Source organism: Chinchilla lanigera, unplaced genomic scaffold, assembly GCF_000276665.1.
Source record: "Chinchilla lanigera isolate Chin_1 unplaced genomic scaffold, ChiLan1.0 scaffold00109, whole genome shotgun sequence".
NCBI classification, from domain to species: Eukaryota; Metazoa; Chordata; class Mammalia; order Rodentia; family Chinchillidae; genus Chinchilla; species Chinchilla lanigera.
Window position 1 is genome coordinate 3,524,827 of NW_004955510.1, and position 15,639 is coordinate 3,540,465.

The 15,639-nt window shown below is 36.1% G+C and overlaps 1 protein-coding gene across 1 annotated transcript in view; it reads left to right on the forward strand.

Annotated features, from left to right (window-relative positions):
* Nucleotides 1-15,639, forward strand: part of LOC102003265 (ankyrin repeat domain-containing protein 26-like) — an 83,591-nt gene that overhangs the window by 11,363 nt on the left and 56,589 nt on the right. Inside the window, 3 exon segments of the mRNA XM_005407878.2 lie at nucleotides 242-356; nucleotides 529-702; nucleotides 4,796-4,899. Coding sequence (XP_005407935.2) covers nucleotides 242-356; nucleotides 529-702; nucleotides 4,796-4,899 — 393 coding nt within the window.

A 15,639-nucleotide genomic window follows, 5' to 3' on the forward strand; every position in this document is an offset into this window, starting at 1 on the left:
TTGGATGGGGCCTACCTGGCTCTGTGCACGCTTTTCAGCTGGGAATCGTGGTGGTATGCGTCCAGCCCACACTCGGACCCAGGAGCCCTGCCGCTCCCGGAGAACTCGCTGCCTCAGTATTCTACATTTTAGAAGAAAATTAAATACTTGTTTTGAAAGCTATTTAATGTTTACAATTACATAAATAATTGTGCATTTTGAAATAGAGCTCTGTAATTTCCTAATAATTTTCCTGTCACAGGACTGCTCTGCATTTTGCCTGCACCTATGGCCATCCAGAAGTGGTGACTCTTCTCTTAGAAAGGAATTGTGATATCGATGCCCATGACAGTGATGATAACACAGCACTGATTCAGGTAGATAGCAACCAACAATTTCAGATAGAAATTGAGACAGACTGCATTTAAATGCTGAAAATAAAAGTGAATTGATGTAATTTAAATATAACTACTAGGTGAGGCCTGTGGGAAGTCTGTTTTGAGTTCCTTGAGTTGACTGACAGTGTCTCTCTTGTCACACTACCTGCAGGCTGTACAACATGACAAGGAGGACTGTGCAGCGATTCTCCTGCAGCACGGGGCAAACCCAAACATTGCCAATGTCAGGGGCAACACCGCTCTTCATTATGCAGTGCTCAGTAAAACCACATCAATAGCAGCAAAACTACTTTCTCACAATGCGAATACTGAGGCAAAAAACAAGGTATAGATCAATCAGTTTCATTTCCAAAATACTGAAATACATTCATGTTAACAGTGACATATATGTAGGGTCAATTTTCCATATTTAGAAGCTCAAGCATTGCATGAATGGAAATGCAGTATTTTAAATAACTTAGTTGTTAAAAGATTTTACTTTACATGTTGGTAGTTTTAAAGAAATACTAGAAGATACAGGTTTCTTTGATGCACTTATAGCAAGTATTTATGAAAACACTGAATTTTTAAAAAGTCAATCCTTTTTCTGTTTTTTCCAAAGTTTTCTTGTCTTAGTTAGTGTAAAACAACATAAGACTGTAAAAGCCTTAGAAAGACGTAGGTGTTATTTTAAAATTTAAACAGAACAACAGTATTTTACAATAAATGGAAATCTTGTTGCTGTTGACAGGTCATTAATGGTTCATTTTTCAGTGATTTCACTTAAATGGGAAAAAAGTGATTAGAAATAATGCTGATCAGTGGGGATTTGTTGGTTCATTGGTTGCTTGTTTTTGAAAAAATATTTTTCTGGTTTATGGGTATACACGAGATGCTCTTTAACTTTGAGAATAAAAATTCTTTTTTTCTTTTTCATAATGGAAATTGAACCCAGGGCCTTCACAATGAGCTACATCTCCAGCTCTTTTATGTTATGTTTTATTTTGAGACAGAGCCTCACTTAGTTGCCTAGTCTGGGCTTAAATTTGCAGTCTTCCTGCCTCAACCTCCCATTGTGCATGGATTACAGGACATATGTGGCTTGGGAATAAACATTCTTCATTAGGAAAGAAAGTTGTATAGTTGCAAACTTGCAATTTTTGGAGAACTCTGAAGAAGCCAGATTGGCACTGGCTGAATGGTGATTATCTTGAAAAGAAGCGGGGTCAGCAAATAATTAACAGACATCCTCTCCTTTTCAGGCAGAAAGAGCAACTCAGATAAGAGTCTAAATTCTACTTTCAAACCTATCACGTCTTGCTGGTAGCTGGTGATAAGGAGCTTGTATAATGAAATTGGTTGCATTTGGAATTTACTAGTGCCTCTTCTGCCCTTAGCCAAGGGGATTAAATGGAGCTTCCATGGAGTAACTGTCTCTTACTTTCCCTCCTTTTGGCCAAATCCTCAAATAGTGAAAAGAACTGGCTGTGTGGATGAGAGATGAGACTGAAGTGATCTTCTAGGTTCTCCAGTTCTCATCTAGACTTGTGCAGCTGTGGGCAGGGGAAAGTTTTGAAAATGTACAAGTTGAGGCTCTGCCCTGAAGGTTTTGATTCAGTAAATCTATTAAGGTCTGACTTTGATATTTACAAATATTTCTTCAGGATTCTGCTATACCTCAGAACCATTTAATAGTTCAATATGTTTAATGGATGAATTCCTAATTCTCAGAAACTTAGGAAATCTCGAGATGAGTTTGATTAAATTCCACTTTCTTCTAATCTCTCCTTTGCAACAATACTAGCCCAACTTTCTCTACCCCTGTCAATGGGGAGTTAAAACCATCCGTGAAATCTATTCCTGTGCAGAATTCCACCACTTTCCCTTCAACCTTCAATCATCCACTGCCGTTGAGAAGTTCTATAGAAGTTCACTGATGGTTGAGGCTCAATCTTTAAGAATTCCACATCTCTTTTTTATCATTCATGGCATGAGCTCAACAAATGTTGATGATTTCCAGGATTTTAAATAATACTAACCATGAGCCTGTTTTTAGTTGAAGGCATGTGATAGACTGCTCTATGTGTTAAGTTTAGTGAGCCCTGGCAGAAATCCATGAAATTAATAAGAATATAGATGGGAATGCTTTTCTAAATTTTTATTTATTTATTTATTTATTTGTGTGGTACTGACAATTGAACCTAAGGCCCTCCCACTGAGCTACATCCCCAGCACTCAGCACTCCTCACCCCTTTTTTTAAATTTGAGACAGAGTCTCACTAAGTTGCTTAGATGGAACTCAAACTTGGATCCTTCTGCCTGGCCTCACAGACTGATAAGATTACAGGTGTGTACTACCATGCTCAGCTGGGAATTCTTTTGATCATTTAGTCTCAGCACTCTTATGAAAGTATTTATTTAACAGTCAGGGCGAATTGCATACAAATGGGGATAAGTTTAAGTGTTGGAAAAATTTTTGAAATAAATATAATAAATCTTTTTCTTTTCACTGTGGGAGCTCACTTTTTGGTAAAACGTGCTGTAAAAGGAAGTATTTTACATTGAACACTTGCTTTGTACACAACCATTTGGAAGCACATGTAGAGCAAAGATATAAGCAAAAGACTGTGGACTAAATGTGGCTCTTAACTATATTCAGTTTGCCTGCATAAATTGAATCCACACTGAAATTTCAGGAAACTCCAGCAGAATTTGAGGTTTGAGATGCTCTGAGAGAAGGGAATCTAGTGTCTTCAGAGCTCACATGGCTGTTAGGCTTTGCCCCTTGTATATGAAGCTCACATGTTTTCTCCAGTTTGCTACTGATCTACCTGCGTATTTCCTCCTGTCCTACTACTGTGCCTCTCTGAGAGTTTCCAGTTCTTCAATTATGGTATATTTTAATAAAGAGTCAGGAGTTTCAAGATATTGTATACTAATTTATAAGAATGTAATCTCTATTTTATAGGAAATTCTTAGAAATGGAATTGAATTTAGAATTTGTTTTTTAAAGAGTTTTCCCTTATGCTATAGATAATCATGTTCTTGTTAAAATGTCTACAAACCTTATTAAGTTAATTATAATTACAGCTGGATAATTTATGCATGTTACCAACAATGTTGTATCATCTTCTTCAGCCTTGTCCCTTAAATATACAACTGACTTAGTGTCTTTCATTATGATAAAATTAATCCATATTGAGCAGTATTATAGTTTATTCATTATGATAAAGTCTGTATTGAGCAGTATTAGAATTTATTCATTATGGGGGGCTGGGGATTCAGCTCAGCGGCAAAGCGCCTGCCTGGCAAGCGCAAGGTCGTGAGTTCGGTTCCCGGTACCGGAGAAAAACCAAAAAAAAAAAAAAGAGAATTTATTCATTATGATAAAATCCATATTGGGCAGTATTAGAATCTTTATTGATAAACCATATTTTACCTCTGATTTATATTTTGCCTAAAATAGAGAAATAGCAATGAAAACGGAGCCAGAATAAAAGCTTATTTATAATGGTAGATATGCATGTGGATCCCAGGATTATCATTATAAATGAGAACTGAAGTTTTGGACTGAGCTTTCTAACAGTGAAGATAATATTTTCATCTAATAATAGGACAAAAACCCATATTTAATAATAAGCAATCAAAGTTTAGCTGAAGCCTATCTCACAATTGAGTGACCATGTCCTGAGGACTCGTTTGAAGCAGAAATGGTTGACAATTGTATTTGGATCCCAACACCATAAGTAGAATCCAGCAAGTTTCCTCCATAACCCAGAAGAAATTTCCATGTATTTAGAATGCTGTCAATGCTGTGTATCCCTAAAACTCTCTTAATTCCTCAGATGTTGTTGATATTCATCAGAAAAAAAGGATTGTTGAATCAAAGTTAAGCAAAGTTAAAAAGATTGTTGAATAGGGATAAAGCAAAATTAAAGATTTTAATTTTGAACAACTTATGTACAGTTTTATAATTTCTCAAGCAGATGATTAATCTGTTGAGGCATAGAACTTGTGGAAAATTATTCTTTGGAATATAGACTTAAATCTTTCACTATCGTGTACTAGGGTTTGGGGCTACTAAAATAAAAGATATGGCCCTAGCCCTCAAGACGCTTTTGATTTAGGTGGGAGATGGTACATAACTCCAAAATACCATGATAAATGCTGTGATGGAAAGATCCTTGGGACCAGGGAATGTCTGAGGTGAGATCTGACACTTGAGTCATGTAGCAACTCTAGCAGGGAGAGTGCGCTGCAGAAGGCAGAGGGCAGAGGGCAGGGGCAGCACACGTGGAAGCACTGGGAGTGAGAAGGAAGAGACTGCTGTGTATTCATTATCTATATCAGGTTAGAGTCACAGGGTCTCTTACAAGGTTTTCAGTTCAGTTGACAATAGGCAATTGTGTGGGTTGTAAATTGTTTCTGCTTGTCCACAGGATGGCCTCACACCACTTCTGCTTGCTCTGAAGAAAAACAGACTGGAAGTGGCCCAATTACTAGAGAAGAAAACAACAAATAATGCAATGGATAAACCGGGAAGGTATAGTTGTTTGTTCATTTTTTAAAACAAGATGTCAGTAGTGTTCTAGAGTAATAATAATCAAGTCAAATAATGCAATCAAAGAAATCAATGGGTTACAGTTATTGGCATTTAATGAAAAATATCAAAACAAACACTCACAGAAAGCAGTTATTTGGACTGGGCAACACAAAGAACACTGTATAGTAGGAGTTCTGCTGTGTTATACAGTAATACTGACTGATGTTTGCTTTTTTAATGAGAAAATAAAATTTTGTATCAAAATAATAGAGAATAGCAACAGTTAATAGACTGTGTACTGTTATCTTCAAATTACTTCCTTGGAGTATAAGACATAAACCTAAAAGATTCTTGCAAAAAAGAAACATGACACAAAACTTTCTTTTTAATGATCTAAGATAAACTAGTAATATAAATGAAACAAATTAGTATATATATATTAAAATATTTTTGAAACAATGAAATTTGGGTATTTTGAACTTTTCCCTACTTCCTGTTTGATATATATTTTGTTTCTCATATAAGAGAAAGCATGAAATATTTGAGCTTATGTGTTAGACTTATTTCACCTACCTTTATATTCTCAAGTTGCATCCATTTATCTATTAATGCCTCAAGATGATCTTTCTTTATCACAGTGTAGTACTCCACTGTGTATAGATACATTTTCCTTATACATTCCTCTGTTGATGGACATATACAGTTTCAAAGATCTAGCTATTATAAAATGTGCTTCTAGGAAGGGCATCGCTGACTCAAATTGAATTTCTATTTTCAGTTTTTTTAGAAATCTCCACATTGTTTTCCATAGTGGTTGTACTAGTTTACATTCCCACTACCAAGGTAGAAAAGTTCCTTTTCCCCTCACATTCTTGTCATCATTTATAATTAGATTTTTTATGATAACTATTCTTTCTAATGTAAAATGTTATCTCAGTGTTTTAATTTGTATTTTTAGTTTTTTAGTTTTAATTTGTATTTCTCTGATGGCCAGCAATAATGATTATTTTTTCATGTATTTATTGGATATTTGTACATCTAAGAAGTATCTTTTCTTTTTAGTTGACCATTTTTATGGTATCCTTTAGAATCATCCTTTAGAACCATCCTTGCATCCATGGGATGAAACCTACTTGGTCAGGGTATATATATGATCTTTTTGATGATCTGTTGTATTTGGTTTGCCATCTTGTCAAGGATTTTTACATCTATATTCATTAGAGAAATTGTCCTGTAGTTCTCTTTTTTGGTTGTATCCTTGTCTGGTTTTGGGATCAGGATGTTAGCTTCCAAGAATGATTTTTGAAGTACTCCCTTCAATTTTACCACAATTAGAAGAGTATTCGTATTAAATCTTCCTCGAAGTTCTTGTAGAATTTCACTGTGAACCCACCAGGTCCTGAAATTTTCTTACTTGGTATTTTTTAATTAATTCTTTAATTTCCTTGCCTGATGCTGGATGAATTTAATCTTTTTGGTTCAACTTTGATAGTTCATATGTCTAGGGATCTCTCTATTTTTTCTGAGTTCATTTGTTTAGCGTATATTTTTGTGAAACAGTTGCTAATAATTACCTGGATTTGGCACTATCTATTTTTTTTTTTTGGTTTTTTTTTTTTGTTTTTTTTTTTTTTTTTTTTTTTTTGGTTTTTCTCCGGTACCAGGAACCGAACTCACGACCTTGCGCTTGCCAGGCAGGCGCTTTGCCGCTGAGCTAAATCCCCAGCCCCTTGGCACTATCTATTGTTATTTCATTGTTTTCATTTTAATTGCATTGTTTTGTGTCTTTTCTTTCCTTTTTTTTGTAAAATTGGCTAAAGGTTTATCTGTTTTGTTTATTCTTTCCAAGATCTTCAATTCAGTGATTCCTTGTATTGTTTATTTAGTTTCCATTTTGTTGATTTCTGCACTGATCTTTATAATTTCCTCAGTTGTACTAGCTCTGGGTTTTGATTGTTCTTGTTTTTCTAAGACCTTGAGATGAATCATTAGGTTATTTATTTGAACTCATTCTATTTCTTTGGTGAGGGTATTCTCCTGCTGTATATTTCCCTCATAGGACTGCTTTCATTGTGTCCCATAAAGTTTGATATGCTGTGCTTGCATTGTCACTTAATTCTATGAACTGTCTTATCTCTCCCTTAATTTCCTGTGTGACCCACTGGTTACTCAGAAGCATGTTGTTTAATTTCCATATGATTGGATAATTTCTGTGGTTTTAATTTGCTATTGATTTCCAATTTCATTGCACTGTGATCTGATAATATGCATGTTAACATTTCTATTCTTTTGCATTTAGTTAGGCATGCTTTATTAGCTAGTATGCTGTCTGTCCTGGATAAAATATCACTTGGGACTAAAAAAATGCATGTTCTGTTATTGCTGGATGGAATACTGTATACAGTAAGTCCCCAACTTACAAACATTCAAGTTGAAGACTTTTACAGATACAAACAGAACTCACATTACAGATATTTGTAGATGCAAACAAATCACAGAAGTAGCTCATGTGTCTGCCAGACATTGTCACAGTTGTGCTGCTGTATGCTGACTGTACAGTGCAATAGTATACCATAGTACAGTGCTCAATCAGAGCCCAAGATGTCTGGAAGCAAGTGGAAAATTAGTGACAATGTGGAGGGGATTGCTAGGAAATGCAAAGCAATAACCATGGAAAGGAAAGTGAAAATGATTGAGAGATTGGGCTAAGACAAAAAGATGGTAAATGTCACTCATTTTTAGAACATGAATCATTTAACCATTGGCCCCATTCTGAAGAACAAATACAAGATCATGAAATGTGTGAAATCTGCTGTGCCAATGAAGTCATTCTATTGGACTTAAAAAAAATCTGACTCATGAATGTTCTCCAGGAGTGCAATTCATTTGCATAAGTCAGGGGACTTACTGTATATCTATGAAGTCCATTTGTTCAAATTTTGGTTCAATTTTGACATTTCTATGTTAATTTTTTTTTAGTTGATCTATTTGTGATAATGGGGTATTAAGATCCCCTAGTATAATTGTATTGATATGTATCTAACCTTTTTATTTTCATTAGAGTTTGTTTCATAAAGTTGAGTCGCTGTGGTTTGGTATGTTTATAATTGTTATCTCTTCCTATTGAATAGATCCATAAACTAATGTGTCTTTTTCTTTTCTCTTCTTTTTTTTGTGCCTCCTTTGACCAGCTTGGTCTTGAAAATAGGATAGCCCTTCCTGCTTGTTTTTGGTTCCTGTTGCATGGAATATTGTTTTTCATCCTTTGATTTTTAATCTATGAATTTCTTTTTGTGTAAATGCCTTCTTTCTTTCTTTCTTTCTTTTTTTTTTTTTTTTTTTTTTTGAGACAGTGTCTCACTATGTATTACTGACTGGTCTTGAACTTGCTTATGTAGCCCAGGCTGGCCTCGAACTCTCAGTCATCCTCTTGTCTCAGTCTGGGATTACAGGCATGCACCACCATGCCCAGCTATGTGTTTCTTGTATACAGCATACTGATGGATTTGGTTTCTTGATCCATTTGACTAATCCGTGCCTTTTTATTGGTGAGTCCATTTATGTTACAATTATGACTGATAGGTACTGTTTCTCTCATTGTATTAATTTCCTGTTGTTCTCTTGCTTTCTTTTTCTCCTACTTGTTACCCTACCTGATGTATTTGTTCTATTGGATCTTTGACATTTTTAGCTTCATTGTCTCCTAAGATATCCTTGAAAGTTTTTTGAAATATTGGTTTGGTGGTCATAAATTTCTTTAGGTTTTATTTATTATGGAAGTACCTTTTTCATCAATTTTGAGAGATAATTTTCCAGGGTTTTAAGAGCTTGAAACACTTCATTCCATGTTCTCCTTACCTTTAAGGTTTGTGTTGAGAAAACCATTATAATTTGGATGGCTTTTCCCATAGAGGTGATTCATTGCTTTTCACTAGTAGCCTTTAAGATTTTGTTCTTGTGTTGTACTTCTGGTTTTTTAAACTACGTGGCATGGAGTAGTCTTTTCTGATCATGCCTATTCAGGGTTCTATATGTTTCACCTATCTGTATGATTTCTGCTATTACTTGCATAAACAGGTCTTTTATGCCTTTTGTGCTGTCTTCTCATTTTCCACTAATTCCAGTTACTCTTATATTAGTACTCTGTGAGGTATCTAGGAGCTGTCAGATCCATTTTTCATGTACCTTCATAGTTTCTAAGGTATCTCTCATTAAGCGATCATTGACCTCCTCCCTGTCCTCTAGGTCTGACACTGTTCACATTGGTTGCTTCTTCTCTGCACATATTTTCAATCTTGTTTTTGATCTCCTGGATTTCTGTTTGATTTTCTATGGATTCCTATTCTTTCTTTCAGTTCTAAAAGCTATTTATTTGTGTCTTCTCTGGACTTGCTTATCATTTGTTTCTTTAAGATCATTATCTGATTAGTTATACCTTCTTTAAATTTGCCAATTGCCTTGTTGAACTGTTTTACCTCTGTGTGCACATTTTCAGACATCTCTGTTGTGTGGTGTATGATTTCCTCCTCCAAGGGCCCTCCAAACTAGTTTGGGAGGAGTTGGGGAGCTTTGGAGGCATTTTGTTGCCTTATTTTTTCATGTTTCTATTTCTTTTATTTGTTTTTTGTGCTTGGGTTTATAAATTCTTTGGCCTAGTGTTCTGTTTTGGGGGACTCAAGCCACACTATGGTTTATGACCCCCAGGCTGTGCAGATGCTGGCATAGAGAGAAAACTAGTTTCCAGCCACTACTATGTTACCTTGGCTATTTTAGTAAATTCAGCAATGACTGTGACATCAAATTTCCACTGTATACTGATAAATCCTGCACACCACTCATGAACAGCCCTTAACCAAAACAAAACAGACTATTATTTAAGTGAATTAGACTACCCTTGTGTTGACCTGTAATAGTTCAGATCACTGAGTTCTGCTGGATGTAGATGCTACAACACAAACATACCACTACATTAAATGCCTTCTTTAGAACTGCCCGTCTGACTGTTATTCCCACCAAATCTGGCCTCCTACAATAGAAGACATGTCCCATGATCTTCCTGGTCAAAACCTGGGCCTCCCAGAGTACCCCAGGAGATCTCTATTTAGCTGTCACCCTCTCCAGACTATCTCCCAAGGCTGTCTCTCACCTGGTCTCTGTGGTAAGGTGTCACTTTAGTCCTGGACTGAAACTCTCTCTGGGTATTAGTCTCTTCCTTGATCAGATCAGTCTGTTGGTTTTCACCCCTGTTACCCTGTACTGTGGGAAGCCCAGAGGCTGGGGACAGAGGTGCTCAGTTTTGGGTCCTCCTGACCCAGTGTGGGGCCCAGGCAGCATCTGTGTCAAGTGGGGGTGGAGTGCTCAGTTCCTCAGTTCTCCTCCTCCAGCTCAGCACCAGGCCAGATGGACGTTGGCTTTGGCTGGGGTTGGGGCAATTAGCCTGAGGTTTGCTATTTCTGATCTGATTTTGCTGGTCATTTGATCTCATATTAGCTAAAGCACTTTTATATTAGTTCGTAAAGTACAAAAGTAGGGATTGAAATGAGGGCTTCACAGGTGCGAAGCATATACTATGCCACTGAGCTACACCCCCAGACCCTGTCTTGGGACTTGAGGATCTTTATCCTCAGAAACCCCATTTCATTGCTGATCTAATTCTATATGGGGTACAAGAAGTGCCACATTTTTTTATTTTTCTAATAAGTAACTTGGGTCTTGAAATGTCTAATTTAACAGAACATCTTGTTAATTTCCTGCGTGAGCTATATCCCACACCATCCTCCTTGAATTTTGCAAGAACCTAAGAGATTCCTTAGGTCCAAGAAGGTCAATCCTCTTTCACAAGTCAGGTGTGATTTTGTTGTTTGTGTTGCTGTTAAGCCTGTCTTGCAGTGTAGTGATGATTAACCTTTATTACCAGGTTGTCCTTACTGATCCAGGTCCCTCAGCCTTCATGGTAATACACACTTAGACTTAAATTGCAACTCTTTTGTTTTTGGTTTTTTCAGTAGGTATATTTTTATGCTCAGCTATTGTTTTTGAACTAGGAACACTTTACTTTGGCAGCTGGACCTCCTAGCTTAGCTACATGCATAGTAAGCAAAATGACTCTTCCCACTTACTTAGAAGCCTATGTGGAACCTACACATTAGTGTAGACCTTCATAGTGGCTTATCCTTTGAGACCTTCATTAGCCTCCCGCCAGCAAGTATGAGTTGGGATCATTGTAAACTACTGGAGAGGTTAAAATAATGTTGCAGAAAGAGATCAGTGTTTCTCTTTTCTTTGGTACCAGATCTATACCCAAAAGTCCCTTTAGACTGTGTAGTGCCTTTTCTTAGGTTGAGAAAGGTCCCAAATCACCCCAGAGTTGGTGCCAAGTTCTGATTGGCCCCTGAAATTGTTTAGTAATAAAAATCTCTACTAGTGTCTCAGCATCAAGTTTCTAGAATATTTCAAATTCTATCTCATAAAGAAGCCATTAAATAAAATTCTCTGAATTCACAGATTAGTTGGACTTCAGAGAGCTATACCGCATCATGACTTAGTCTCCACATATAAAATAAAGTTTTCTCCTCCAAGTCAGTTGGAGACAGCCATGGAAACTGAACCAGCAGATCTTTGTTAGAATGACACTCAGAGGTTTGTTGTGTAGAGGAGGAATAATAGTTCATACCAGGTCTTCTTTCAAAAAACCAACTCTTTGATTCATTAATTCTCTGTATTGTTTTCTTAGTCTCCATTGCATTAATTTCTGCTCTGATCTTTATAATTTTCTCCCTTGTATGGGCTTTGTGCTTGACTTGCTCTTCTTTTTCTAGAAGCTTGAGGTACAACATTAGGTTGTTTATTGTTGCTCATTCTCTTTTCCTGGTGTGAGAATTCACCGCTATAAATCTCCCTCTTCAGACTGCTTTCATTGCATCTGATAGGTCTCAGTATTGAAAGCACATTTTTGTTTAATTTTAGATACTGTTTAATTTCTTCTTTAATTTTATCTGTGACATGTTGCATGTTCAGGAGGGTATTATTTAATTTCCATGTGTTTATGAAGTTTTTGTGGTTTCTTTTGCCATTAATTTCCAATTTCATCACACTATGGTCAGATAGCATGCATGGGATAATTTCATTTCCTTTGCATTTACTTAAGCATGTTCTGTGGGCTAGTCTATGCTCTAGAAACCTTCCTATGTACAGCTGAGAAGAACGTGTATTCTGATGTTGTTGGATGGATCACTCTGTAAATATCTGCTAAGTCCATTTGCTCACAACTTTGGTTAAATTCTGATATTTCTCTGCTGACCTTTTGATCAGCAAAATCTATTTGATCTATTTCTTTGTGACAGTGGGATTAATGTCCCCCATTACAATTGTGTTATTGCTTATTTGATTTTTCATGCCTATTGATATTTGCCTTATATAGTTGGGTGCCCCCATATTTGGTGCATACATATTTGTGATTGTTGTCTCTACCACTTGAAGTTTTATGCCAGGTCTTGACATTTGTTTGTTTTCTGTCCTTCACAGGATTAGTTCAGTAGTGAGGAAGAATTATATTATTTAATGAGATATTTATAAATAAACTTAATTACAAATCATTAAAAAGTTGATTTGCCATGAATTTTAAACCCCAGAGACAGGGGCTGGGGATTTAGCTCAGCGGCAAAGTGCCTGCCTGGAAAGCGCAAGGTCGTGAGTTCGGTTCCCGGTACCGGAGAAAAACCAAAAAATAAATAAATAAATAAATAAATAAATAAATAAATAAACCCCAGAGACTAGAACAGCTCAAACTTAGGACCTAATATTTTCTGGTAAGTGTAACATTTCAGTATTAGAATCTGTGAAACAATACACATTGGGTTTCATCTGGGATTCCAAAATAGTTCAGCATTAAAGAACAAATCACTCCATTGCTTTGCTATTTCTGAGAGCAGGTGTCTGTGTTTATTACCAAGAAAATTAGTAGCTGTTAGACTTTTGTGTTTTCTCAGGACATAATTGCTCTAATCTAGACCTTCATATTCATCTGAATATTGCTAAGGGATTGCATTAGTATCCATGATCAATTAGTTTTCAGAAATAGTGGGTATAAGCTCTCAAAAGTGCTACCAAAGGATCTTTCATATACTAAGCCAGGAATTGGCTTTTTCTGCAAAGATCCAACAGTAAATATTTTAGATTTTGTGACACGAAGCCTCTCTGGTCATCCAGAATCTGTTATAGACAATAAATGGATGGATGTGGCTACATTTCAGTAAAATTTATTTACAGGGCCGGAGGGTAGCTCCATGGTAGAGCACTTGCCTATCATTCAAGAGGCCTTGGGGTCCACCCCCAGCACCACAAAAAAAAAATTATTTATACAAATAGGTAATAGGCTGGATTTACTCCACAGGCACTGATTTGCTGACTCTTACGCTAAACCCACATTGTCTACTAATATGCAAAGTCAGTCTTTTAAAGGGCCCTGTGTGCACGTAGTTATCCTTTTTAAAGATAATACCTTTCCTTTTTAAAGATAATGCACTGCACTGTATTTTTTAGCAGTAACTCTATATATAACTTAAAAAATTCAGTTTATAAGAGTACATTATTTCCTTGTTTAAGTTTCCTTCTTCAAACATACTATATATTTGTCTGTTTTATTTATTGTTATTATTTACTTTACTCTCATAAGTAGAATTTGTGTCTGTTTACTACCATATAATCAGTGTCTAAAAAAGGGCCTAGCATACAGTAAGTAGCTACTCAGTATTTACTCAGTGAGTGTGTATATTATCTTAAACAGTGGACTTAATTCTTCACTTATAAAAATTTGAGTTGGGTAGCTGAGGCAGGATTGCAAATTTGAATCCCACTTGGGAAGCTGAACAAGACCTTGTCTCAACATAAAAAAGGACTGGAGGTATATAGCTCAGTGGTAGAACACCCTTGGGTTCAATCCCCAGTGCTGGGAAAAAAATTCATTTACATTCATTCTGACAGTTTCACCTGGCAAATATATACATGTTTTACAAGCTGTATACTCTATATTAATATTTTTTCCATTTAGGAAGAAAAGTTCAATATTGTGATTACTCATTTTTTAGGATAATTTTACTTATACCAAAATGGATTAAAAGAATTGCAGGCTTCATTTGTATTTTACTAAGTAAAATGAAACATAAAGGTAGCAAACTTAATGGGCCTCAAAAAAAGATTGTGGCCAAAGGACTAAAGCTTTTAAGCACTGAAATTAAAATACAGAATTAATTGTACTGTATTGCTTCTAGTGGAAAAAGAAAGCTATGCACAGTCTCTTATAGCACAGTTGCCTGAGTGGTAACTCAGTTCATGACCTTGATTCTTTCCACGATTCTGGTAGCCAACCAAGTTAGATGAGGACTGAATAAAATTCAGTAGTTGAGCTGGAACTGGTGGCACACACCTGTTTCAGTAGTAATCCTACTACTCATGAGGCTGAGGCATGCGCAGGAGGATCACTGTGAGTTTGAGACCAGTCTGGGCTACATATGAGAGTTCAAGGCCAGCCTGCATTACATGGTGAGATGCTGTTTGAAAAAAAAAAATTCAGTGGTAAGGTTCAATCTTGATCTTATTTGATTCAAATTTGATTCAGTTCTTATCCAGTTTGGTTTGTGACCAGGATCATGGAGAGAACTGAGTTTATGAACTGAGGTACCACTGTATGTAGTTTTGGAAAGAGTAGAATTTAAAGACTAGTCAACCTGAGAAGGTAAGTGGGTTGATGTCTGTAGCAATTCAAGTAATATTATTAATTGGTTGGGACTTTAAATATATGGTTTTTGGTTTTTTTTTTTTTTTGGTTTTTGGTTTTTCTCCGGTACCAGGAACCGAACTCACGACCTTGCGCTTGCCAGGCAGGTGCTTTGCCGCTGAGTAAATATATGTATTAGTTTGCCTTGCATGGAGCAAAAGTTGGTGTTGGTTGCTTGGTTGCTTGGTTGCTTGGTTGCTTGGTTGGTGAATGAAGCCGGTGACCACTGACTGAATTAATCTTGGCTTGCCACAGCTGCAGGTAAGTCCATTCCTAAGGTTGAGCCAAGTTCAACTAGATGTTTTCTGTTTAAAAGTTACTTTCCATCAGCTGTGTAAAATGAAGACAGCTTCATATGCTAGAGTTGTAACCTTGTTTTTGAAGTTTGGCTCAAGAGGAATTATTTAATAAATGCTCTTTGGAATATCTCCTCCACCCCATCCCACTCCCATTTCTTTAGCTTTTTAGTCTTAACAAGAGTTAGTTATATAAATTTTTGTAAGTAGCTGGTTTTGATTGTGGTACTTTTAGGGGCTCATGCTCATCTAACAACATAACCTCCCATGGGAAATTTCAGTCTCTGCAAATTTGTGTCAGTGTGATAGCATTATCGCATAACTGTTCTGTGTATTTATTCCATAAAAAAGAGTTACAGTGATCTGTTGGTAAATCCAGCCTTTTATATTAGGATTAGGTACTAGGTGAAAAGTATACAAAAGCTACAAAATCTTTTATTTTCAAACAAAAATCATTGTTATTCAGAATATTCCTTTTGTAAACTTACCTATAATGACATATGGGTGTTTTAAAGTAAGATTTTTGTCCTCAAGATATTTCTCCAATTCCTTGTTTGGTACTCTCGTGATATTTTAAAACTTTATTTAATTTCTGAACTGTTATATTTAAAAACAAAGCCAAAATGTAGCATAAATCTAGTCACTTCCTTGCCTAAGAGGCCTTTGGTG